The following is a 24,217-nucleotide window of genomic DNA, read 5'->3' as shown; positions in this document are numbered from 1 at the left end:
AAGCAAACTTTGTTCTGACCAACTCCCACTATCTTGCTAATATTAAAAAAAAAAAATCCTTGGCATAAATAAAGCTTATCGTAACAGATTATATACTTATCCCCCTATTTAACATTTCCTCATATTTAAAAGCCAAAGAATTTTTTGTTTTCTCAGAAACCATTAGTGGACAGTCTCACTCTAGGAAATAATTGGTCTCTAATGTCTTAGATACATATGATAACTGGGGTTATTATTTACAACTTACAAACATGTCACAAAGTTTCTTTTATGATATGAAAATGGTAGAACAGATATGCTGTCTAGTTTGATGAACTTGATAGCTGTTTTGTGGGGAATAGCTTGATGTTTGTTATAAACAATGAGGAAGCATTATTTCAGGTAACTGTACAGGTGCTGGTGGCACTGTGTTCAGTGGACTTTGCTGACATTCATGCTGATGTTTGCATGCAGAAGCATAAGAGAACATTTAGATACAGACTAAAGTGCGTTAGAGCATACACATGCAAGCACTACTTCATTCTCATGAATAAAGCTCCAATCACTCATTTTTCCTATTGGCTCCATGGACTAAAATTCATATAATAATTTTAAAAGATGTTACCATCTGGCGAGACTAAAGAACAACACGTGTTCCCTCCCTTATTTGGATATGACTTAATTGTTAAGAGTCTTGATTCAGGAACAGTCATGCTGGGAAAACAATGAACTTGGTTCATACCATCCAGTCTTGAAGCAACTGGAAATTTACCATCAGGGGAATCTTGAAAAGGTCTCAGCATTAAGTACCATGAAACAAAAACAAACGGTTATTCATCTATTTGTAAAAAATGTTTTAGAAATTAACCATTTTAGTCCTCCAATCGGTATCAAGGACAATCATTAATTAAAGAATAAGAGAAAAAAATAAAATGAAAAGTATCATCTTGAGGGATGTCATGATATTTAGAAATACGGTATAATACATGGAGCCTCTATCAAAATTAAATTATATCAAGCCTAACTGTAATAATCTGTAGCAACCCTCAGTAAGGACAGTTCTTCCAGGATTCAGATTTTATCTTCTGAACTAAAATAATGCTTCTCTGATTTAACTGTACTTTTAGAATACTTAATAATTCAAACAGAGGAGGAGTTTATTTAACTTTAAAGATTTTTTAAAAGTAATCTCTACACCCAACTTGGGCTCAAACTTACAACCCCCAAGATGAAGAGTCGCAGCCAGGCGCCCCTTACAGGGAGGTAGTTTCAATTCACCTTTGTATCCTAGGAGAAAAGTTTGTTTTGAAAAATTATATAAACAAGATTAAAAAAATGTTTAAAGCATGTAGAGAGTAACTTGTTCAAGAGTGTTATAATAACATTTACACATAAATAATCTGACATTAAAAACATGTCAGTAGACTCTGTAGGGACATCACTGCGCACTCTTGGATAACTCTAGTCCAAGTTATTATGTGTTCTTGAAGATTATGAAGTTCCTCCTTCATACTTTCTAATGCTAATAGGCTTTTTTCTAATTACTGCAGATTGGTGAGGTTTGACTTCAATTCTTTGCCACTTCAGAAGACAATATGGAGAGAGGGCTGTTTAAAGTCAAAACCTGTCTATCATCAGTCCCATCACTTAAACTTTCTTATTAATTTCCTCATTTGTAAATTAGAGACAATAATATTTACCTTGCTGATTAGGTGAGAAAATGTGTGAGAGTACTTTAGAAATAATATAGAAGAACAATAAATGTTAGAAATTCCTCTCAAGAACTGGTAACCTCCAATTTTCTTGTTTATCATTTTTGGGGTTTTTTTGTTGTTTGTTTTTCCTTTAGAGAGAATTAATTATATTGACAGATCTTCACAAACTGCCTTGACTTTTAGGCAGTACTTGTTTCCTGCTTTAGAAAATGATGTCCGTATGTAATCTGCCATCTGCCACTACATTAGGTTTTTGTGTGTGTGTGTTTTAAAACAATACTGACTAGAAAAGAGTCATCTTTAACTTAATGACAAAAAAAAAAATCAAACTATGAATGGTTTCAAATATTTTAGATTTGCCACCTACCATAATCCTAAAACAATATCTAGGATATTGGGATACTGAAAGGTGGTTTTAGAACTGAAATTAATAGAAAGACTTATTAGTTCAGTCAGGTAGGGTGCCAGACCCTTAAATGTGCTCTTACCTGGTTCCCTGTGAAAATTCAGTATTGGTAGTTTGTGTTTTTGGAACACCTTGAAATTATCTTACATAAAGTTTGGTTGTGGTAAATTTATTTAAAATATTTTCTTTGAGAAACATTTGCTAAGTAGATCGTTCAATATTAAAAGAAAAAAGGTAACTCTGTAATAAAAGGAAGAGGATTAATTGTTCATCCATCATGCCAACTTAAGCTAGGTCTTTCTTTCCAGTGCAGCAACATATTTTAGGGCAACAAAGTTCAGAATGGATAAAATGACCTGTTTAGAAAGCATGCAAGTTATATTAGGTCATTACCGTTAAATCAGTCTGATAAATTTGTGAACCAGACTCTGACCACGGAAAGAGAAAGATACAGGAAGTCAGTGTAAGTTGCAGACATGCCAGCTCTGTTGGTTCATATGTCAGCTACCTAATGTTGGGCTTTATTTCCTTCTCATCTTCTTCTTCACTATCATCAACTTGTTGTATGACCAGATCTGCAGACCCATCCTCTACAATCTCCACGTATGATCTATTCTCGTCTTCACTCAAGTGCCACCTGGAATCCTTATCTCCATCTGATGGGGACATAAGATGCTGTTCAGCTTCCAAATCGATGGGGAGGCTGTCTATGCCCACTTCAGCAAGGCACTCATTACAGAGTCTGTAGCGCCTGGTTCCTTCCTGGACCACTTGCCCTGTTAGATCGGTCACATGGCGTTTGCATTTTCTGCAGATTAATTTGCATGCCTGGTGAATCTGTGTAGAGATTGAGACAGTGATAAAAATGGATTTTTCAAAAGCAGCACAGTTGGATATCTAGGTACCAGTTTATAAACTTAAGATGTCCAAAGCCAAGCACTAATATTAAGTTAACATCTAATTATTAGAAAAAGATCACAGGTTTTGGTGATAAATCTACATCACAAATAAATAACACCTTTCTCTAAATGATGGCTGTAACATTTTTATGATTAATAAAACATATTAATGTCACACATCCCTTAATCCAACAGTATTTTGATATCCGAGGTAACAAGGGACACCTTCTCAGAATAATAATAATTGCAAATACTAAGTTTATCACATGTACTATTTTAAGGACTTTATATACCTTAATTTTGAGAAGGGAGAAACCTCATTTCATATGTTAGTTTATTGTTATCAGCTAGAGAAAGAAAAATATATTATCCCAAATTTAAATTTATCAAAACATATTTTTGGATAGAAGGCTTACTTGTCACTTCTATTAATGAACTATCTTGTGGAAAGAGGACTAGACTAGCAACAGGAAGGCTTGGGTTCTAGCCCTGCTTTTGTCATCTACTAGCCATGTACCTTGAAGCAAGTAGTTGAAAACAATATAAACCTGCTTCCAGGGTGATAGTCAAAATATTTAACAATTAGTAAGGTATGGACACCACCGAAACAGAATAGAAGCCTGACAATCAAAATGGACATTGGTCATGACAACAAGTGTGGTGGTTCTGCTATGGATCAGCCTATTATTATCCCTGCCTACTTCCTTATTACTAATGAGAATACAAAAAAAAAAAAAAAAGAGGGAGAGAGAGAGAATACAACTCGGGTTGTGAGGACCAAATGAGTTAATGTGTGTGAAGTGCTTTGGAAAAAAATTATAACTGATGAATAATTACATAATTATAGTTACTAATAAACATCTTTAATTGTTGTCAGAGCAGACTATGGGTTGTACTCTAAAAGCCATTACAATTAATTTTATAATGTCAAATTAATATTTATGGCATATTCATTTAGATAAAATCAGAACAGTATGGAAGTAGCCACAAAAAAACAAAACAAAACAAAAAAAAACCCAAGTAGCCACCAAAACAAAAACAAAACAAAGACAAACTAATGCATGCAGTCTCGTAAAATATCTAGGAAAATGTATGAGACTACAGTTCAGTATAGTAATTTTCTGCTTAACTATTGACATATTAATCAGTAAACAACTTGAATGTACTCTCATTGTTCCCCAGATAGTAATGTTATGGGTATAATATGTGATAGTTTTTGTTAGAAAGTTCTGGCACAGATATGTGTTTATCCCCATCCCATCAATTCCAATACAATTATGCAATCAAAGAAATTAAGCAACACACTATGTTAAAATTGAAAATGTCATCACAAACTCATTATTTAGAAAATATATATCTTCTACCTCTAACCATTGAATAACCTAAGGAGACAAGAACCAACATCAAATTATCCTCACTGAACAAAACTGAAAATCTGAGTTCCTTTTTTTTTTTTAAGATTATTTATTTATTTATTCATAGAGACACACAAAGAGAGAGAGAGAGAGGCAGAGACACAGGCAGAGGGAGAAGCAGGCTCCATGCAGAGAGCCTGATGTGGGACTCGATCCAGGGTCTCCAGGATCATGCCCTAGGCTGCAGGCGGTGCTAAACCGCTGCGCCACTGGGGCTGCCCCAAATCTGAGTTCCTAAAAGAGCAATAATTGTTATAGATCAAACACAATGAACCAGTGAAAATTCATGAGTCTGTATGCTACTTAAAAAATACAAAGCCAGAAAAAATTCATATTACCATTTAAAACTGCTATTAAATCAACTCTTTATTTTGATAATCGATAAAGGGAAAGAATTAAATATTTATCTTGTTTCTCCTGTAGTAACTGTATTTCAAAGTAACTGAATAGTCCCAATAGAAGATAGTTTTGTTTTGTTTTGTTTTTAAAGATTTTATTTATCTATTCATGAAACACACACACAGAGAGAGAGAGAGAGAGAGGCAGAAACACAGGCAGAAGAAGAACCAGCTCCATGAGGGAGCCCCACACGGGACTCAATCCTGGGTCTCCAGGATCATGCTCTGAGCCAAAGGCAGGCACTAAATCGCTGAGCCACCTGGGCTGTCCAGAAGATAGTTTTACTTTATAGAATTCTAACTAATAATATAGAAGAAATGATAAAATTAGTAAATCATTCTACAACTCAAGTAAAATCAGTAATTTGGACAGAGTTTATCAAATGACAATTAATACCATAAAATGAACAGTTGATGGGGAAATGTATAGTAACATACGTAATACCAAAATAGTTCCACAGATTCCTTTCTGATCATAAGGTGGCACCTAAAACTGAATAATGGTGGGATCACGGTATCATTACCCTAGTTTAGTGACCAATCTTAATATGAATGGGTCTAGTAGATATTACATGTCTCCTAATGTGACACATTATGAGACAAACGATTTCACCCTTGATGTGTTCTAGCTGAAAGTATTTACCTTGAATCCATTAAGCCTTTATTTTATTTTATTATTTTTTTTAAAGATTTTATTTATTCATTCATGATAGACACACACACACACACACACACACACACACACAGAGGCAGAGACACAGGCAGAGGGAGAAGCAGGCCCCATGCAGGGAGCCTGATGTGGACCTTGATCCAGGGTCCCCAGGATCACGACCTGGGCCAAAGGTGGCGCTAAACCGCTGAGCCACCCAGGCCGCCTCCATTAAGCCTTTAGATAAAATATCTGGTTTCTAGAAAATGCAGGGGTGGGGAGGTATAGAGGAAAAAGCTAAATGACACCAAAGAAAGCAAGCAGAGAAATCAAGAAGTAGGGTATTTTGTAAAACAATTGTCTTGATATCTTCAGTAAGTCAGTGTTATGGAAATAAAAAGAGGGCTGGGAGACTATGCTCTCTTAAAAACATATTTAAGGGACTTAACAATGAGGGGTAATAAAGGATACTGCATTGAATATTGGTTTGAACAAACCAGTTATAAAAGATATTGGGGGATTACAGGGAAACTTGAAATTGAACTACTGGATGTTAGATAAAATTTTATTGAGATGGAAAGGTAGATAGAGACTGTTCACTAAAGAGAGGAGGCACAAACAATATGACTTAATTTGGTTTTATTTATTTATTTATGCATGAGAGACATAGAGAGAGAGGTAGAGACACAGGCAGAGAGAGAAGCAGGCTCCATGCAAAGAGCTGGGTATGGGATTCCATCCCGGGTCTCCAGGATCCCACCCTGGGCTGAAAGCAGCGCTAAACCTCTGAGCTACCCGGGCTGCCCTCTAATTTTTTTTTTTTAAGATTTTATTTATTTATTCATGAGACATACACAGAGAGAGAGGCAGAGCCACAGGCAGAGGGAGAAGCAGGCTCCATGTAGGGAGCTCGATGTGGGACTCGATCCCGGGTCTCTAGGATCATGCCCTGGGCTGAAGGCGGCGCTAAACCGCTGAGCCACTCGGGCTGCCCTCTAATTTGGTTTAAAAAAAAAAATCCATATATATGTATGTGATAGAATTTTAAGAGTGGTAGTCTTTGGGTGGTGAAAATAAAGTATTTTTATTTTTTTATTAATTTTTATTATTATTATTATTTTTTTTTATGATAGTCACAGAGAGAGAGAGGCAGAGACACAGGCAGAGGGAGAAGCAGGCTCCATGCACCGGGAGTCCGACGTGGGATTCAATCCCGGGTCTCCAGGATCGCTCCCTGGGCCAAAGGCAGGTGCTAAACCGCTGTGCCACCCAGGGATCCCCTATTTTTATTTCCTTATTTTTAGTTTTTATAGTGCATATTCATTGCTTCCATAATAATAAAAGGTTTTTTTTCAATTAAAAAAAAAAAAACTAGCTTCATTAGGTTAATGAAGGCAGAGATTTTGTCTGTTTTGCTCACTGCTGGATACCTAGCACTGAGAAAAGGAGCTGGCACATAGATGCTCAGTATATATTTGCTAAATAGCTAACTAAAAAGCAATGCATGAAGAAATCACCTTCACTGGAGAAGGTGAATTATGTACACCTTCACTGAAGAAGGTGATTTCTGTTCTTCTTCAGTGACCCACTGTCCTTTAAAGTCAAAAAGTGCTGATATAAATGGAATAGACGTATAAGTAATAGAACGCAGATTTCAGAAAACATTCTTGTCTCAAGATGAACAGTAGAGTAATTCCAAAAGTCCTTACCTTAGTAGCCCATCAGAGCACTGAACAGCAAATTCCCTGAGATTTTTCTGACTGCTGACAGTCCAATTTCTGGAATGGGCTCTATGGGCCACCTTGCTCCCTTTCTTGAGGAGACTATGTAGGACTAGAAATAGGGTAATGTAGACAGAGGACGGAAAGTAGAAACTGGACAGAGATCCTACCAGATAAGCAATCAAGAATCACTAGTAGATGCTGAGTATCTGAAGTGGTGACTCTAACCTAGAGATTCAGTTGTCTTTTTTTTTTTTTTAAAGATTTTATTTATTTACTCATGAGAAACACAAAGAGAGAGAGAGAGAGAGAGAGAGGGAGAGAGGGAGGCAGAGACACAGGCAGAGGGAGAAGCAGGCTCCATGCAGGGAGCCCCACGTGGGACTCGATACCGGGTCTCCAGGATCACGCCCTGGGCTAAAGGTGGCGCTAAACCGCTGAGCCACCAGGGCTGCCCGAGATTCAGGTATCTTTATCTTACATTGTCTTTGGCTCTTGAAAAGACCAGTATATAAAAAGATGTTCAATTTTAATTACAATGGGTATTTTTTAAAATTTTTAAATAAAATGGATATTCAAAAGAGTATCACCTAATTCAAGGCTTCAAAGGTGAATAAAAAGTATATATATATGTATTAAAGTATAAATTATGTACAAAGTAAAACCATGAAGTTGGAAGAAATTCTAATATGGTAGAGTTGTATGAAAAGATTTCTCTCAGTAAATTAGATGATCTGAAAGCATATAAATGCACACATTTCTTAAGAAGTAAAATGATGAGAAATCATGTACATACTGTTCGAAAATGGCTACTGAGGTGGTCTAGCCTGCTAAATCTTTTCCCACAGGCTTGACATGGATAGGGCCTTTCTCCTGTATGGCAGCGAAGGTGGCGCTTGAGGTCTGCCTTTCGCTTCACCACGTGTGTGCAGTATGGGCACTTGAACCGCATCCTGGGCAGATCATCTGTCAGGAGATAGTTCGATTAAATCACTGGAAAGTTCATCATTACAATTCTATTCTATTCTATTCTATTTATTTATTTATTTATTTATTTATAAATATTTTATCTATTTATTTGAGAGAGAGAATGAGCTGGGAGAGGGGCAGAAGGACAAGCAGACTCCCTGCTGAGCAGAAAGCCTGATGCAGGACTGGATCCTTGGACCCTGGGATCATGACCCGAGCTAAAGGCAGTCGCTTAACTGACTGAGCCACCAGGCGTCCTATTTATTTATTTATGTTTAATATTTTATTTATTTATTTGACAGAGAGAGAGAGAGAGAGAGAGCACAAGTAGGGGGAGAAGCAAACTCCCTGCTGAGCAGGGAGCCCGAGGAGGAATTAGATCCCAGGACCCCAAGATCATGACTCGAGCTGAAGGCTCACCCTTAGTGACTGAGCCACCCAGGTGCCCCCAATCATAACAATTCTAGTAACATAAAGAATCCCAAAGGATTTGGTGAGTCCAATTTTGGAAAGGCAGGAGAAAAAGAGACGGAAGAAGACTTGATTGTTCATGCAATCCTGGCCAGAACTGTAACTGCAGCATTTGATACATTTACAAAGTTGGGGTAAATTTCGGCTCTCCGGATCCCTGGGTGGCTCAGCGATTTAGTGCTGCCTTCGGCCCAGGGCACAATCCTGGAGACCCGGGATCGAATCCCACGTCGGGCTCCCGGTGCATGGAGCCTGCTTCTCCCTCTGCCTATGTCTGCCTCTCTCTCTCTCTCTGTGTGACTATCATAAATAAATAAATAAATAAATAAATAAATAAATAAATAAATAAATAAATATTAAAAAAAAGAAAAAATTTCAACTTTTGCACTCACCTTGTCATTCAGTGTTTCAGAGTCACTGGATTTGAAACGTAAAAAGGCAGTGCTGGATTTTAAAACTGGATATACAGAAAACCCCCACAAAAACAAAAACTAAAGAACTGTTGGTACAATACAAAAGTATTTCATATTAGAGCTTTTAAGTAATTTGTTTTATTACATATTTGTATCTCCTTGCCTTTTCTTTTCATATACTCATAATACTTTTAAAGGTGAAAAATGTCAAATATATTTAATTTTTTATTTTATTTTATTTTATTTATTTATTTATTTTTATTTTTATTTTTTTTATTTTAAAACTCAAGTATTCAAGGGGTGCCTGGCTGGCTCAGTTATAAGAGCCTGTGATTCATGATCTCGGGGCTGTGAATTTGAGCCCCATGTTGGGTGCACAGATTACTAAAATATATATATAAACTTTAAAAAATAAATAAAACTCATGTATTCAAGATGTTAGTTATGAGTGGAGGCAAACTTCATCAATTTAATAGCTGTTAAATTCAGCTGTTCATTATTGAAATTAGGTTCACATAACCTAGAATTATAAAAGCACAGAGTCCATCTAGAGAAAAGATCACTCTTTTGGTGTTTAAAAATGCAACGGAGATTTCTTACTTTTGATTTGCTTTTTTCCGTATGCTTTGGTCAATGGTGAGAGCTCAGCGGGACTTTCAATAAGCTCTATAACAGGATACAATTTCATGCATTCCCAGGTTATTACTACAGGAAAATGCAATTAATAAAAATCTAGCTGGTTGCCTATTATTTTAAAATATGTTATCTACGGGATCCCTGGGTGGCGCAGCGGTTTGGCGCCTGCCTTTGGCCCAGGGCGCGATCCTGGAGACCCGGGATCGAATCCCACGTCAGGCTCACGGTGCATGGAGCCTGCTTCTCCCTCTGCCTGTGTCTCTGCCTCTCTCTCTCTCACTGTGTGCCTATCATAAATAAATAAAAAATTAAAAAAAAAAAATATGTTATCTACAACGAACTTATTTTTAAAAATTTATGTGACAACTCAGGAATGTGAATAGATTGGCTATTTACTGATGTTAAGGAACTCTTATTTTTGTTTAGGTATAATTTTTTTTTTAATTTTTATTTATGATAGTCACACAGAGAGAGAGAGAGAGAGAGGCAGAGACATAGGCAGAGGGAGAAGCAGGCTCCATGCACGGGGAGCCCGACGTGGGATTCGATCCCGGGTCTCCAGGATCACACCCTGCGCCAAAGGCAGGCGCTAAACTGCTACGCCACCCAAGGTTCCCATTTTGTTTAGGTATAATTATGGTATTGTAGGTTTTTTTTTAAAGACACCTTTTTAAATTTTTTTTTTTTAAGTAGGCTACATGCCCAATGGGACTTGAATTCACAGCCCTGGGATCAAGAGTCACATGTCTCAGTTTTGCTTTGTTTTTTAGGGGAGGGGAGGGGCAGAGAGAGGGAGAGATCTTTTTTTTTTTTTAAGATGTATTTATTTATTTATTTATTTTTTAAATTTTATTTATTTTTTTTGATGTATTTATTTAATGAGAGACACAGAGAGAGAGAGAGAGAGAGAAAGAGAGAGGGAGAGAGAAGGAGAGAAAGAGAGAGGGAGAGAGAGAGAGAGAGAGAGAGGCAGAGACACAGGCAGAGGGAGAAGCAGGCTCCACACAGGGAGCCCGACGTGGTACTCGATCCCGGGTCTCCATGATCACGCCTGGGCCGAAGGCGGCGCTAAACCTCTTAGCCATCTGGGCTACCCGAGCATCTTAAGCAGGCTCCATGCCTAGCACGGAGTCAGGCAGGGTTTGATCTCACAACCCTGAGATCATGACCTGAGCTGAAATCAAGAGTTGGATGCCTGGGTCACCCAGGCACCATCACTTTTTTTAACGACTACATTTTAGGGACACATTTTGAAATATTTACAGATGAAAACTTATGATGTCTGGTATTTGCTTAAAAATAATAAAGAGAGGAGTAAGAAGTAATGATACTGATGAAACAAGATTGGCATGTATAGGAAGTTGTTCAAACTGGGTATGGGGTACCTGGAGGTGAATTATACTATTCTCTTTCCTTTTGTGTATGTTTGAAATTTTCCTAAAATAAAAACAATTTTAAAAGTATAATTTGAATCTTATAATCTGTAGCAGTTTCATCTTATAATTCTCCTTTAAACTCACATGTAAAGTACTAAGCAAGTTTGCTACCTGATTAATTGGGGCAGAACTGTATGACATGTATTTCTTCTTTTTTTTAAAGATTTTTAAAAAATTATTTATCTTGAGAGAGAGAGTGTGAGCAGCACTGGGAGGGGCAGAGAGAGGAAGAGAGAGATTCTCAAGCAAACTCCATGCTGAGTGCAGAGTCTGATGCATGGGTCAATCCCACAACTGTGGATCATGGCCTGAGCCAAAACTGAGTTGGACAATTAATGGACTGCGCCACCCAGGTACTCCTGGTAAAGCATGCATTTCTAATCCCTGTTCTCTACGACAGTCTTATGACAGTGTGGGGTGTACTGCTGAAACCAACAACCTATATAATCTTTCTACATTTCACTACTATCATAAAAATGAAATGTCTCAGGTTGTTGTTGCACATAGGATTACCAGGTCAATGTTATGGGCTGTGTGTTAAATGTTTTTTTTTTTTAATTATGTATTTATTTTATTTTTTTTAAAGATTTTATTTATTTATTAATGAGAGACATACAGAGAGAGAGGCAGAGACACAGGCAGAGGAAGAAGCAGGCTCCATGTAGGGAGCCCAACATGGGACACAATCCTGGGTCTCCAAGATCAGGCCCTGGGCTAAAGGCGGCGCTAAACCACTAAGCCACCCGGGCTGCCCTAAATTATGTATTTATATCTCAATAAAATCAGATATAGTCTCATTTCTTTTAGGTCTTAGGCCTGTGAACCTTTGTAAATATGCATGGTTACTCTGTTTAACTTTTCTGTATAAAAATACTCCTCCTGAGGGAATACTGAGAAAAAAATACAATAGAAAATGAAAATACGCATCTTAGGGATTGAACCATTTAGAAAGAGCTATAGGAGATCCCTGGGTAGCTCAGCGGTTTAGCACCTGCTTTTGGCCCAGGGCACGATCCTGGAGTCCTGGGATCCAGTCCCACTTCGGGCTCCCGGCATGGAGCCCGCTTCTCCTTCCTCCTGTGTCTCTGCCACTCTCACTCTTTCTCTCTCTCTATCATAAATAAATAAATAAATAAATAAATAAATAAATAAATAAATAAATAAATCTTTTTAAAAAACGAGCTATAAAAGCTTAACAGTAATCTAATCATCTGCTGACACAAGTTTGGAAAACCTTGGGCTTTGAAATTCAGAACTCTATTGTTTTGACTGTTATTAAATTTATCCTTTTTTTTTTTTTTTTTTTTTTAAAGTAGGCTCCATTCCCAGTGTGGGGCTTGAACTCATGATTCTATGATCAAGAGTTGTATGTTCTACCAACTGAGCCAGTCAGGTACCCCTAACCAATATTTTCTTTTTTTAAAGATTTTATTTATTTATTCATGAGAGATAGAGAGAGAGAGGCAGAGACATAGGCAGAGGGAGAAGCAGGCTCCATGCAGGGAGCCCGATGTGGGACTTGATCCCGGGTCTCTAGGATCAGGCCCTGGGCTGAAGGCGGAGCTAAACCACTGAGCCAACCGGGCTGCCCTCCCCTAGCCAATATTATTTTTAATTAGAAATTTAAATTTGGGGAACCCTGGATGGCTCAGCAGTTTAGCTCCTGTCTTTGGTTCAGGGAGTGATCCTGGACTCCTGGGATCGAGTCCCACGTTGGGCTCCCTGAATGGAGCCTGCTTCTCCCTCCCTCTCTCTCTCATAAATAAATAAATAATATTTTAAAAAAAGAAATTTATTATTTTTTTAAAGAAATTTAAATTTATGTTTTAGGAAATAAATTTCATTAGAGGACTATGACTTTTTAAAAAATCACTTGGTTCAACTGCCCATAACACTTCAAAGTAAGGACATGTTGAGATAAGACTGATTTATATAGGAGCCTTAGAACCTCACTGAGGGGACTGTTTTTAGATACCTGGAAAGCTTCTGGATGTGACATCAGATCCCGGACCATATGGATAGCCAACAGGAGTTGAGTCCATATCAGCATCAATTTGTGCTTGTTCTTCAGATTGGGAAATGTGGCTGGAAGAATCTGATGCTCGTGCTTCTCGTTTGCTTGGCTTATAATGAGCAACTTCAGAAGGCTGTGACAACCTCAAATGTTTGGACTTTTTGATGGAATCTTTCCTTTGTTCATGCTTGGCCAAAGGCTGTTGAGTATTCCTTTGGGGGGCTGGGTGGTAATTATACTTACTCCAAGATTTTCCACTTATTATACCTGTCCCTTGATCTGAGCTTAGGTGAGAATGTGGAGAACTGCCTTCTTGCCAGCCACTGCTATAAAAGGAGGAACGTTCTATACCATTAGAATTGGCATCTTTATCAGAGAGACTGAAATAGCGATCTTTTTCCTTCTCACTAATGTCTAGTGAAGACTTAATAAAGGTCTTACATACACTAATGACATCAGTCATCTGAAGGAAGCTAGCAGCTGACATCACTTCTATGACGTTCTGACCAGTAAGAGAGAGTTTGCCGGAATAGACAAAGTCCAGGATAACCGTAAAAGTGTCTGGGGAGAAAGCCTGAAATGTAGCCGTGGTTGGCTGACTTGTCTCCTTCGAATTCTGAGAAAGGAGCATTTTGAAGTAGCCACTGCTAGCGAATAGTACATTTCGATGTGCTTTGAAGACCTTCCCTTCAACCAGAATGCTGCAATCACAAAAGACATCTTGCCTGCGTTGCTCATTCAGTTGTTGCAGGAGGTGGGACTGGTGAGAGGAGATCTCCATTCTGGAGAGGAAAAAACACGTGGTTACCAACCCGAAATGACACGGCTTTTCCGAGCAGAGTCAACTGAAATGACCATCAGGAACCTTTCCTTGTTTCCACTAAAACCACTTTCTTAGAGAACATCATCTCCAAGACACAGAAAACCACTTAGTACTGTTATTAATTGTGTGATTTTCAGACAATGATGTGTTCAGTCATAAAACTTTACTGGACATCTTTTTTTTTAAGATTTTATTTATTTATTCATGAGAGGCACAGAGAATGAAGCAGAGACACAGGCAGAGGGAGAAGCAGGCTCCCCATGGGGGGCCGGACACGGGACTCAATCCCAGGACTCTGGGATCACAAGCTGAGCGGAAGGCAGACCCTCAACCACTGACCCACCCATGTGCTCCTACTGAGCATCTTCTATGAATCAGGCTTTCTGCTACGTGCTGGACTGAACAGACTTGCTTCCTGCATTCAGGTAGTGTTCAGTCTAGAGGGGCATCAGGCACTCAACACTCACATGAAGTCATAAAGGACTTGTTAATACAAAAAACAGAAAGACGCTGCTGTTGGTATAAGAGAAGGGTAGGCCAGCTTAGACTGGGGTGGAGAGGGTTAGGGATACCTCTTTGAGAAGTAACATTTAAACTGGGACATCAAAGGCGAACAGGAATTAGCTGGGTGAGGAATGAGGGAAAGACTACAGATTCCAACAAAATGATGATCTAGAAAGGGCTGAAACTCTCCTGCCACAAATCTCTAGAGATGCTGGCTAAAATATAACCGAACGTTTTATTATTTTTTAAAATTTTACTTAGTTAACATACAGTGCAGTAGAGTTTCTGGAGTAGAATTTAGTGCTGCATCACTTACAAACAACACCCAGTGCTTATCATATTGCATGCCCTCCTAATCCCCATCACCCATCCTGCCCATCCCCCACCCACATCCCTCCACATTTTTTTTTCTTTTACCCCTTAAAATATAACCAAACTGTGTTTTAAATGTATGGTCTTGTAAGAAAATGAGAAATCCCTAGGTGCCAGCAGTGAAGGAGCAGAGCCAGAGCAGCAATATGGGACTTGGATTTTCATCAGTAACAAGTTGGAATCCTCTAAAGGCTAAAACCTTAAAGAAGAAAGATAGGAAGAAAGGAAGATAGGAAGAAAGGAAGAAAGGAAGAAAAAGAGAAGAAGAAGAAGAGAAGAAGAAGAAGAAGAAGAAGAAGAAGAAGAAGAAGAAGAAGAAGAAGAAGAAGAAGAAGAAGAAGAAGAAGGAGAAGAAGAAAGGAGGAGGAGGAGGAGGAGGAGAAAGTAAACTTTGCCTAATAAATCCTGGGAAAAACAGTTAATCTTGCGAGGCTTCTGTTGGGAAAAGGAAAAAAAAAGTACCTAGGTGAGATATCAAACCCAAGGTTGTGCTTTTTGAGGTTCTGGAATCCAAATTTATTTTACCTGTTTGATGTGGGAAACCTCAAAGTGAAAATTTAATGTGGAAATTAGTCCTGGGCTTCTGTGGGTTCCACAGAAGCAAATGCAAAACTGCTCAGGAGGAGTGCTCTAAGGACCTAAGGCAGGTGGGGGAAAAAAATCTCTGCTTACACTGAACTCCAAATCATTCCTCTTTATAAAAATGGATCATTTTCAATATCATACCATCATTATGTCTACTATCTTCTAACTTTAAAAAAAATTATTTATATATTATTTAAAAGATTTTATTTATTTGACAAAGAGAGAAAGAGCACAAGCAGGGGGAGTAACAGCCCAATGTGGGGGTCGATCCCACAATCCTGAGATCATGACCTGAGCCAACAGATTAGAAAGAGTTTTGGTTTGTTCTTTTCATTTCCTGTCTTTGCTTCTCCCGTTCTCTTTATATCGGTTTCATCCCCATCCATCAAAATAATTTTCTTTTTTTTTTTTTTCAAAATAATTTTCAAAAAATATCATTAGTGGAGTGCCTGGGTGGCTCAGTCAGTTAAATGTCTGCCTTTGGCTCAGGTCGTGATCCCTGGGTCCTGCTTCTCCTTCTCCCTCTGCTTGCTGCTCCCCCTGCTTATGCTCACGCTCTCTGTCAAATAAATAAAATCTTAAAAAAAAATCATTAGTAACTTGCATGTCAAATCCAACAGTCATTTCTTTGTCTTCATTTTACTGATGCAGTGGGTCATTCTCTTGATCCTAAAACACTTTCTTCATTTGGTGCTAGGACACCACTCCTCCATGTTCTTCTCCCATTGGCTGGCCGCTCCTTCTCAGTCCTTTGCCGGTTTTTCATTTTCCTAAGCTCTAAGTGCTAGGGGATTCATGGTATCCTACCCCAAAATATGGCACCTTGGCACACTGAATATTTTGAACTGAAGAACTTTGAGAAAACAGCAGAAAGGTAACTTTGATACCCCCCTCCTTTTCCCCCTACAACTAAAATAACCCCTAACTGTCCTTATACCCAGAGGAAAGAGCATCCTTATCTCAGGAGACAAAGGGACGCTAAAAAGAATCTGAACAAACTGGCTGAGCTGAGCTTCCCTGTTTACTAAATTTATCTCCTACTCCTTAACCTACCTTACTCCTCCACGACTGCTGGCGCTTCGAACCTAGCATAGAAATATCCTTAGGTCTATTTCTTCCTCGGATCTTCATTTCCTTATGAAGGCTTCTGTGTTGTGTAGAACTTATGTTAAGTAAATTTGTATGCATGTCTCATGTCAATTTGTCTTTGTTGGTTTAATTTCCAGACCCAGCCAGGAAGAAGGTCAAGGAAAAATTTTCTTCCCCTACAGCTGGAATGCCCCAGGCCTCAGGGCTGGGACCTCTTCTCTACTTACACCATTCCCTAGGTGAGTCCATCTGGTCTCATAGTTTCAAATACCATCTTTGAGCTTATGACCCACAAAAAAAGCTTCCAAAGGCTCCCCATCCAACCTCAAAGTTCTTACGATCTCAAAGGCCCTACATGATGTACATCCTCCCCATCCAGGTATCTCTCTGCCCTCGTCTCTTCTGCTCGATCCCTCCAACACTGCATTCTAGCTACAAAGACCTCTGCTCATTCCTGAACATTCAAGGCCTGTTTCTACTGTGCAACCTTTATCCTTGCTACTCCTTCTGCTTTGGAATTCTTCTCCCAGATATTCACATAGCTCACATTCTCACATTTTCAGGTCCCTGTTCAAATGTCACCTTATCAGAGAACTTTCCTTTACCATCCTATCTAATCACACCCTCCCATTCTTTATCCTCTTATTTGTTTGCCATTTTCTCCTACTAGAATTTAAAGTAGGAGAGCTGAGACTGCCTACTTATGTATTCCCAGCTCCTTGAGCAGCACTTGAGCACATGATAATGCTCAATCGGTATTGTTGAACGTGCATCAAAAACATTTTTTTAAAAGATTTTATTTATTTATTCATGAGAGACACAGAGAGAGACAGAGAGAGGCAGAGGCAAAGGCAGAGGGAGAAGCAGGCTCCATGCAGGGAGCCTGACATGGGACTCGATCCTGGGTCTCCAGGATCATGCCCTGGGCTGAAGGCGGCGCTAAACCACTGAGCCACCCAGGCTGCCCTGCATCAAACATATTAAAACATACAAGGACACTGTTGTTGTTGTTTTTTGACACTGTTCTTTATAAAGAAGAATCAGCATGTAGAATAGGAGAATCAGAACACCAACAGTTTTAGAAAATAGAATAAAGGGATCCCTGGGTGGCGCAGCGGTTTGGCGCCTGCCTTTGGCCCAGGGTGTGATCCTGGAGACCCAGGATCGAATCCCACGTCAGGCTCCCGGTGCATGGAGCCTGCTTCTCCCTCTGCCTATGTCTCTGCCTCTCTCTCTCTCTCCCTGTGTGACTATCATAAATAAATAAATTAATTAATTAAAAAAAAAAAAGAAAATAGAATAAAAATCTAATAGACCATGAAGTAAGTATGTTTAAGATGGCCGAAGAGATAAAAGATATAAAGAGTAGCATATGGTTATGAGTATAAATGCTAGAGCCAGGTAGCTGGATTTGGAATTATGGCTCTACCACTTAATAGCTGTGTGAACCTGGGCAATTTATTTAACTTATGTATTCATTTCCTTATCTGTAAAATGGAACAGAAAATAGCTCTTATTTCATAGGATTATTGTGAGGACTGAATGAGCTGATGTACACATAACACTCAAAACTAGATGTTGGGCATGCAATAAGTATTTCATAAATGTTAGCCATTCTCCTTTTACTTTGTTTTATTATTATCCACAAGAAAAGAAACTAGGGGGGAAAAGAGAAGAGGTAGGTTTGAGGAGGAACCAAATGGACTTAATATATGAAAGATATAATTAGTGAAATTAAAACACTTCGTGTTGTAAGATGGCTACCTCATCTCCAGCCTGATAGCCACATTCCTGGCAGGAAGAATTGAAAAGACAAAAGACAATTACCAACCCAGCTTGTCTTCTTTTTTTTTTTTTTTTTTTTTTAAGATTTTTATTTATTTATTCATGAGAGACACCGAGAGAGAGAGAGAGAAAAAGAGAGAGAGAGGGGGAGAGAAAGAGAGGCAGAGACACAGGCAGAGGGAGGGAGAAACGGGCTCCCTCGGGACTCGATCCCGGATCCCGAGATCACACCCAAGACAAAGGCAGACGCTCAAACGCTAAGCCACCCAGGCGTCCCTTGTCTTTTTTGATCAGGGGAAAAAGAAAAGTTTTCCTGGATGCCTCACCCAGGGGACTTACACTTGCAACAGAATGATCAGACCATGTTACCCGATATTTAAGTGTATGCTGTCACTAATGGTATGTATCGATTACCACTTCTCATTTTTGTCAGTACTTACTATTATTAGGCTTTTTAATTTTGCCAATCTTGCAAGTATACAATGGTATATCATTTTTTATTTGTGTGGGTTAAACAATTAATGTCTATTGACCGTTATCAGCAAGTTGCTTGCTCATTACAATGTTGCTAACCAATACTGTACAAAAATGAACTACAAAAAATAATGTGATACAGTAAGTATTTATCTCACAAGCCTGTGGGTTGGCTGATTTAGGCTGGACTTGTTAGGACAGCTCTGCTGATCTTGCCTGGGCCCACTTACATACCTAGGAGTTAGCTGATGGAGGCAGCTTGTCCGGGGTGGTTGTGTTTCTACATGATCTCATATCTTCCTCGTGGGACCAGTTGGCTGGCCTGGCCAATTTCTTCCCATGACAATACCAAAAAGCACAAAAGACCAAGTGGAAATACATGAAGCCTCTTAGGCTTAGGCTTATGACTGGTACACCGTCACATCTACCCTACTATAATAGTCTTAAGCAAATCACATGGCCAAATGTGAAGTCAAGAAAGAAGAAACACCTGTTCTGTTAGTGGGAAGAACTGTGATGTCACACAACAAAGGGTGTGATATTGGCAGGGGGTGATGAATAGGGGCAATTCTGTTATCCTTTCTTATTTTTTTTTAAAAGATTTTATTTATTTATTCATGAGAGACAGAGAGAGAGAGAGAGAGAGAGAGAGAGAGAGAGATTGGCAGAGACATAGGCAGAGGGAGAAGCAAGTTCCATGCAGGAAGCCCGATGTGGAACTCGATCCCAGACCCCGGGATCATGTCCTGAGCCCTGAGCTAAAGGCAGATGCTCACCTGCTGAGCCACCCAGGGTCCCTGTAAGTATCCTTTAAATATCCAACAAATAGGGCAGTCCGGATGGCTCCGCGATTTAGGGCCGCCTTTGGCTCAGGGCACGATCCTGGATCATGGATTCCAGGATGGAATCCCGCATTGGGCGTCCTGCATGGAGCCTGTTTCTCCCTCTGCCTGTGTTTCTGCCTCTCTCTCTCTGTGTCTTTCATGAATAAATAAATAAAATATTTTAAAAAATAAAAACAAAGTTGTTCCTCACTTTTAGAGCTTTAATCCACTGTTTTGCATGGTATTCTAATTTTTTTATGTGGATAGTCAATTTTTCTGGCACTGTTTATTGAACAATGTATCCTTTCCCCACTAATCTGTAATGCTATCTGTTATACATCTAGCTTACATAAATTCATGGATCTATCCCTTCAATTCAGTCAGTCAATTTGTCTATCTCTGCATCAATACTTCATAGTATTAATTACCAAACTTTAAAATGTATTCCTACACCTAGTTCTTCAAGTAACATTAAAAAAATCTAATTATCTCCTTCTTCTTCCATATAAATATATTAGGATAAGCTTATCAAGCTTCACTAAAGAGAAAAAAATATACCCTATAGGTATTTATTTTGGAATTGAATGTATAGATTTATTTATGGGAAGATTCATATCTTTAGATATTGAATCTTACCATCCATGAACATGGTATAATTCTCCCTTTATTTAGGCATTCCTGCATATTATTCAGTAATGTTTCCTTATTTTCTTTATTAAGATCTTGCATAATTTTGTCAAATTTATTTCCAACTGCTCATTGGCTGAATAGAAATGCTCCTAAAATGCCACCATGAAGAATGATGTCTAGGACAGGTGTTTGATGGGTATCCTTTTGTTTCCAATTTGCTAAAAGTATTTATCATAAATGAGTGCTAAATTTTTTAAAATGCTTATTTGGTATTTATGTTTTTTCCTTCTTAATCTGTATATTTGTTTCCTGGCTCTACTGTAATAAAGTATATAAACTGGGTGACAACACAATTGAAATTTATTGTCTCAGGGTCTGGACACTACATATCTGAAATCATGGTGTCAACAGGGCCATGCTTTCTTTGAGACGGAATCCTTTGCGGGAGAGGAATCCTTTGCTTCCTGCATCTGGTGGCTCCAGGCATTCTTTGGTTTGTGCAGCAAAACCCCAATCTTTGTCTCCGTCTTCACATGGCTGCCTTCTCTGTGTGTCTGTGTCTTCATAAGGAGCTCTCTACTTGTATCTTCACAATGTCTTCTTATAAGGACACTAGTCATTTTGCACAGCCATTTTTTTTTTTAAGTAAGCTCTAGACCTGATGTGGGGCTTAAACTCACGATCTGAGATCAGGAGTCACATGCTCTACTGACTGAGCCAGCCAGGAGCCCCAGGACACTAGTAACTTTGACTTAAGGGTCCACCCTACTCCAATATGACCTCATCTTAACTAATTACATCTTCAACAACCCTATTTCCAAATAAGTACTACAGGTTAGCACTTCAACATATCTTTTGGGGGGGGAACACAATTCAACCCACAACAGTCTGTTAAAATAATACGTTACATATTTTGGGTGTTGAATGATCTCTGCATTCCTAGAATACTCTTTACCTTTGTTTTTATACTTACTCAGAGACTGAAAAGACAAATGTTCTGCTTTTTCAATTCTCCAATAATGTGAGGTTGAAGTAATAGTGGATTGAATCTTGTTCCCTCAAAATTCATGTTTACCTAGAATCTCAGAATGTAACCTTATTTGGAAACAGGGTCTTTGCAGAAAGAATTAGTTAAGATGAGGTCACTGGACTACATCCAGTGAGCCCTAAAGCCAATGGCTGGTGTCTTTATAAGAAAAAGAGAGGAAAAAAAAAAAAGAAAAGAAAAGGAGAGGAAAGAAGAAAAAAATCCTGGTGAAATTACAGTTGGGAGACTGCAGTCACACAACTGCTGGTCAAAAAATACCTGGAGTCCCCAGAAGCTAGAAGGTTTCTCCTCTAGAGCCTTCAGAGGGGACATGGCCCTGCCAACACCTTAATTTCTGACTTCTAGCCTCCAGAACTGAGAGAATAAATTCCAGTTGTTTCAAGCAACCCAGGTTAAGGTACTTTGTTATAACAGCCCTAGAGAGCAAATACAAGCTGCATAAAACTGCCAATATTAAAAAAAAAAGAAAAAAAAACTGTCAATATTTAACAGTTTTGACCAATAAAAATAGTAATTTTATATGGTTGACCTAAAATCTTGATTCAAAATGAATTGGTAAAAGGGAAAAATATTTATTTCTGTATTAACAGAAGCTGTAGCTATTTAAAAACTCTTGTTTTTTTTTTTAAGATTTTATTTATTTATTCATGAGAGACACACAGAGAGATGCAGACATAGGCAGAGGGAGAAGTAGGCTTCCTGCAGGGACCCTGATATGGAACTTGATCCCAGGACCCAGGATCATGACCTGAGCCAAAGGTAGATGCTCAACCACTGAGCCACCCAGGTGCCCCTATTTAAAAGCTGTTATTTTCATTCTTTTGGTGGATGTTTTAGTTTATCAGCCTGTTATACAATTTCCCTTTTGTTGACTATTCTATTCTGACTCCCCTCTCTTCACACTCAATACTTTTTTTTTCTGGTAATTGGTCCACAACTTTTCTTAAGAGGATCATCCCTTCACCTCTTTCAGGTCCTATGGTTTGGGAGATACTGAATTGACTCATCCCTCCAAAGGCCAACCTGTGATCTAGACCTGACAAATCAGAGCAATGCATTCCCACAGCCAGCTATTGGCTTGGGGATGGATGGACTGAACAAGGCAAACAAAAGAGGTTCAGTCGACATGAACCTAGCATTTTTACTGGAGCAACTGGAAAAGAGCACTTCTCTGAGGATGAAAGCCGGGAACTAGACATTGTGGATGTACTGCCACCATGACAGCACCTACATGAGAAAGGACCAACCCTGAGGAAAGAAGAGCAGAGAAAGAGAAAGGCCTGATTCTCCTGACATCATTTTGTTCCCTAGGCTAGTGATTTTTTTTTTTTTTTTTCTGTAAAAGGCCAGGCAGGAAATATTTCAGGGCTTGGAGCTATGAGATTATTAGTTGTAATAAATATTTATTTTGGACTTCACCTATGGTTCCTGGCTCAGAGTTCCCCAAATGCCTTGTAATTTCCTAAGCAGTAAGAGCAATAGGAGCATCTTTTGTTCTAATGTTTAGTCTTTCATCCATAGTTCCTGAAATCACTTCAGAGCCATAAAGTTGCCATGGGTGTCTTGTTATTCACAGTAAGTCCCATTCAACCACAGCTGAATTTTTATTAATGTCCTTAAGATGCAGGGGCGGGGGTGGGGCGTGCCAGGGAAACCAACCATTAGACTCAATTTATTAGAATAGAGGGTTGGAACTTTCAGCTCCTCCCCACAACCTCTGAAGGGAGGAGGAGCTGGAGGTTGAATCAGTCACCAGTGGCCAATGATTTAATCAATCATGCGTATGTAATGAAGCCCCCCAAAAAACCCCAAAAGGGGATGCCTGGGTGGCTTAGCGGTTGAGTGTCTGCCTTTGGCTCGGGGAGTGATCCCGGGGCCTCAGGATTGAGTCCCGAGTCAGACTTCCTGCATGGAGCCTGCTTCTCCTTCTGCCTATGTCTCTGCCTCTCTCTTTCTGTGTCTCTCATGAATAAATAAATAAAATATAAAACAAAACAAAACAAAACAAAACAAAACAAAACAAAAAAGGACAGAGTTCTGAGAGCTTCCAGCCTGGTAAACTAGAACGCATCCACTTTTATGGCCCTGGCCTCATACTCCATGGGTCTGGAGTTCCCACATTTGGGACCTTACCCTATGTATCTCTTCATCTGGCTGTTCATTTGTATCTTTTAATATCCTTCATAATAAACTGGTGATCTAGTGAGTAAATTGGTTTCCTTAGTTCTGTGAGCCACTCAAGCAAACTAATCGAACCCAAGGCAGGGGGGGTCCTCTGATTTATGGTCAGTCAGAAGCACAGGTGACAACCTGGACCAGTGATGGGCATATCCAGTGGAGGCAGGCTTGTAGGACTGAGCCCTTAACCTGTGAATCTGATGCCATCTCGATGTAGATAGTGTCAGAAGTAAGTTGAATTTGTGTTGGAGAATTGCTTGATTTTGCAGGAAAAATACACATCACAGTGGGCCAGATGTCTCTCTCACCTCCTCAGCTTCACCACTATATTACTCAATTCTCCACAGTAGCATGAAAGCAGCCACAGACAATAGGAGAAGCAATGGGTATGATAGTGTCCCAATAGAGCTTTATTCACAAAAACAGCCACAGGCTGCCTTTTACCAACCCCAGCCCTAGTCCCAGCCATGCCTTCAGCTGTATCCATCCTTGGACTTTTCACTTACCTGACCCAATAAATGTCATTTTTCTTAAGCCAATATGAGTTGGCTTTCCTTTTACTTGTAGCCAGAGAATCCCAGTTTATAAGTTATTTCTAAAGATTCTGAATTTTTTGATAATTTTCATCTAATTATTAGTGTAACTTTTCTTTAAAATTTACTCCTAACTATGAAAGGAATCAAAGTTGGTTTCATAGAGGAATGATGAATTGATGCCCAAGACATTGCCAGTGCTTTTTTCAGACATGAGAGTGCTATAAAAACATATAAAAACACTAACTCTA

At 39.0% G+C, this 24,217-nt stretch overlaps 1 protein-coding gene and 1 long non-coding RNA gene across 3 annotated transcripts; one reads left to right on the top strand and one right to left on the bottom strand.

Moving 5' to 3' along the window:
* Nucleotides 1–2,253: 2,253 nt before the first annotated feature.
* Nucleotides 2,254–13,927, bottom strand: LOC119879221 (zinc finger and BTB domain-containing protein 8A). Its single transcript, XM_038589613.1, has 3 exons — nt 13,083–13,927; nt 7,979–8,148; nt 2,254–2,937 (listed from the first exon to the last, which is right to left on the bottom strand). Exons 1-3 carry the CDS (start codon nt 13,900–13,902, stop codon nt 2,605–2,607), a joined length of 1,323 nt encoding a protein of 440 aa, XP_038445541.1. The 5' UTR covers nt 13,903–13,927; the 3' UTR covers nt 2,254–2,604.
* On the top strand, nt 11,273–23,060 carry LOC119879222. Of its 2 annotated transcripts, XR_005387388.1 has the most exons (4): nt 11,273–11,460; nt 16,632–16,733; nt 18,574–18,678; nt 22,229–23,060. It is a non-coding gene; the product is annotated as an uncharacterized LOC119879222 (long non-coding RNA). The 2 variants fall into 2 exon arrangements; XR_005387387.1 differs by lacking the exon at nt 18,574–18,678.
* Nucleotides 23,061–24,217: the final 1,157 nt, after the last annotated feature.

The sequence above is a fragment of the Canis lupus genome, unplaced genomic scaffold (assembly GCF_011100685.1).
Source record: "Canis lupus familiaris isolate Mischka breed German Shepherd unplaced genomic scaffold, alternate assembly UU_Cfam_GSD_1.0 chrUn_S457H618, whole genome shotgun sequence".
Lineage (NCBI taxonomy): Eukaryota > Metazoa > Chordata > Mammalia > Carnivora > Canidae > Canis > Canis lupus.
Note: the sequence above shows the minus strand (reverse complement) of the source record. Positions and strands in the feature narration are given on the sequence as shown.

What these genes read in the sequence shown, in the direction of transcription:
- LOC119879221 (XM_038589613.1), bottom strand. Translation starts at nt 13,902, where the DNA reads ATGGAGATCTCCTCTCACCAGTCCCACCTCCTGCAACAACTGAATGAG. An exon ending in CACATCCAGAAGCTTTCCAG is followed by an intron (nt 8,149 to 13,082) that starts GTATCTAAAAAC and finishes ATCTCCTGACAG; the next exon opens with ATGATCTGCCCAGGATGCGG. An exon ending in TCAGTAGCCATTTTCGAACA is followed by an intron (nt 2,938 to 7,978) that starts GTATGTACATGA and finishes ATCTCTACACAG; the next exon opens with ATTCACCAGGCATGCAAATT.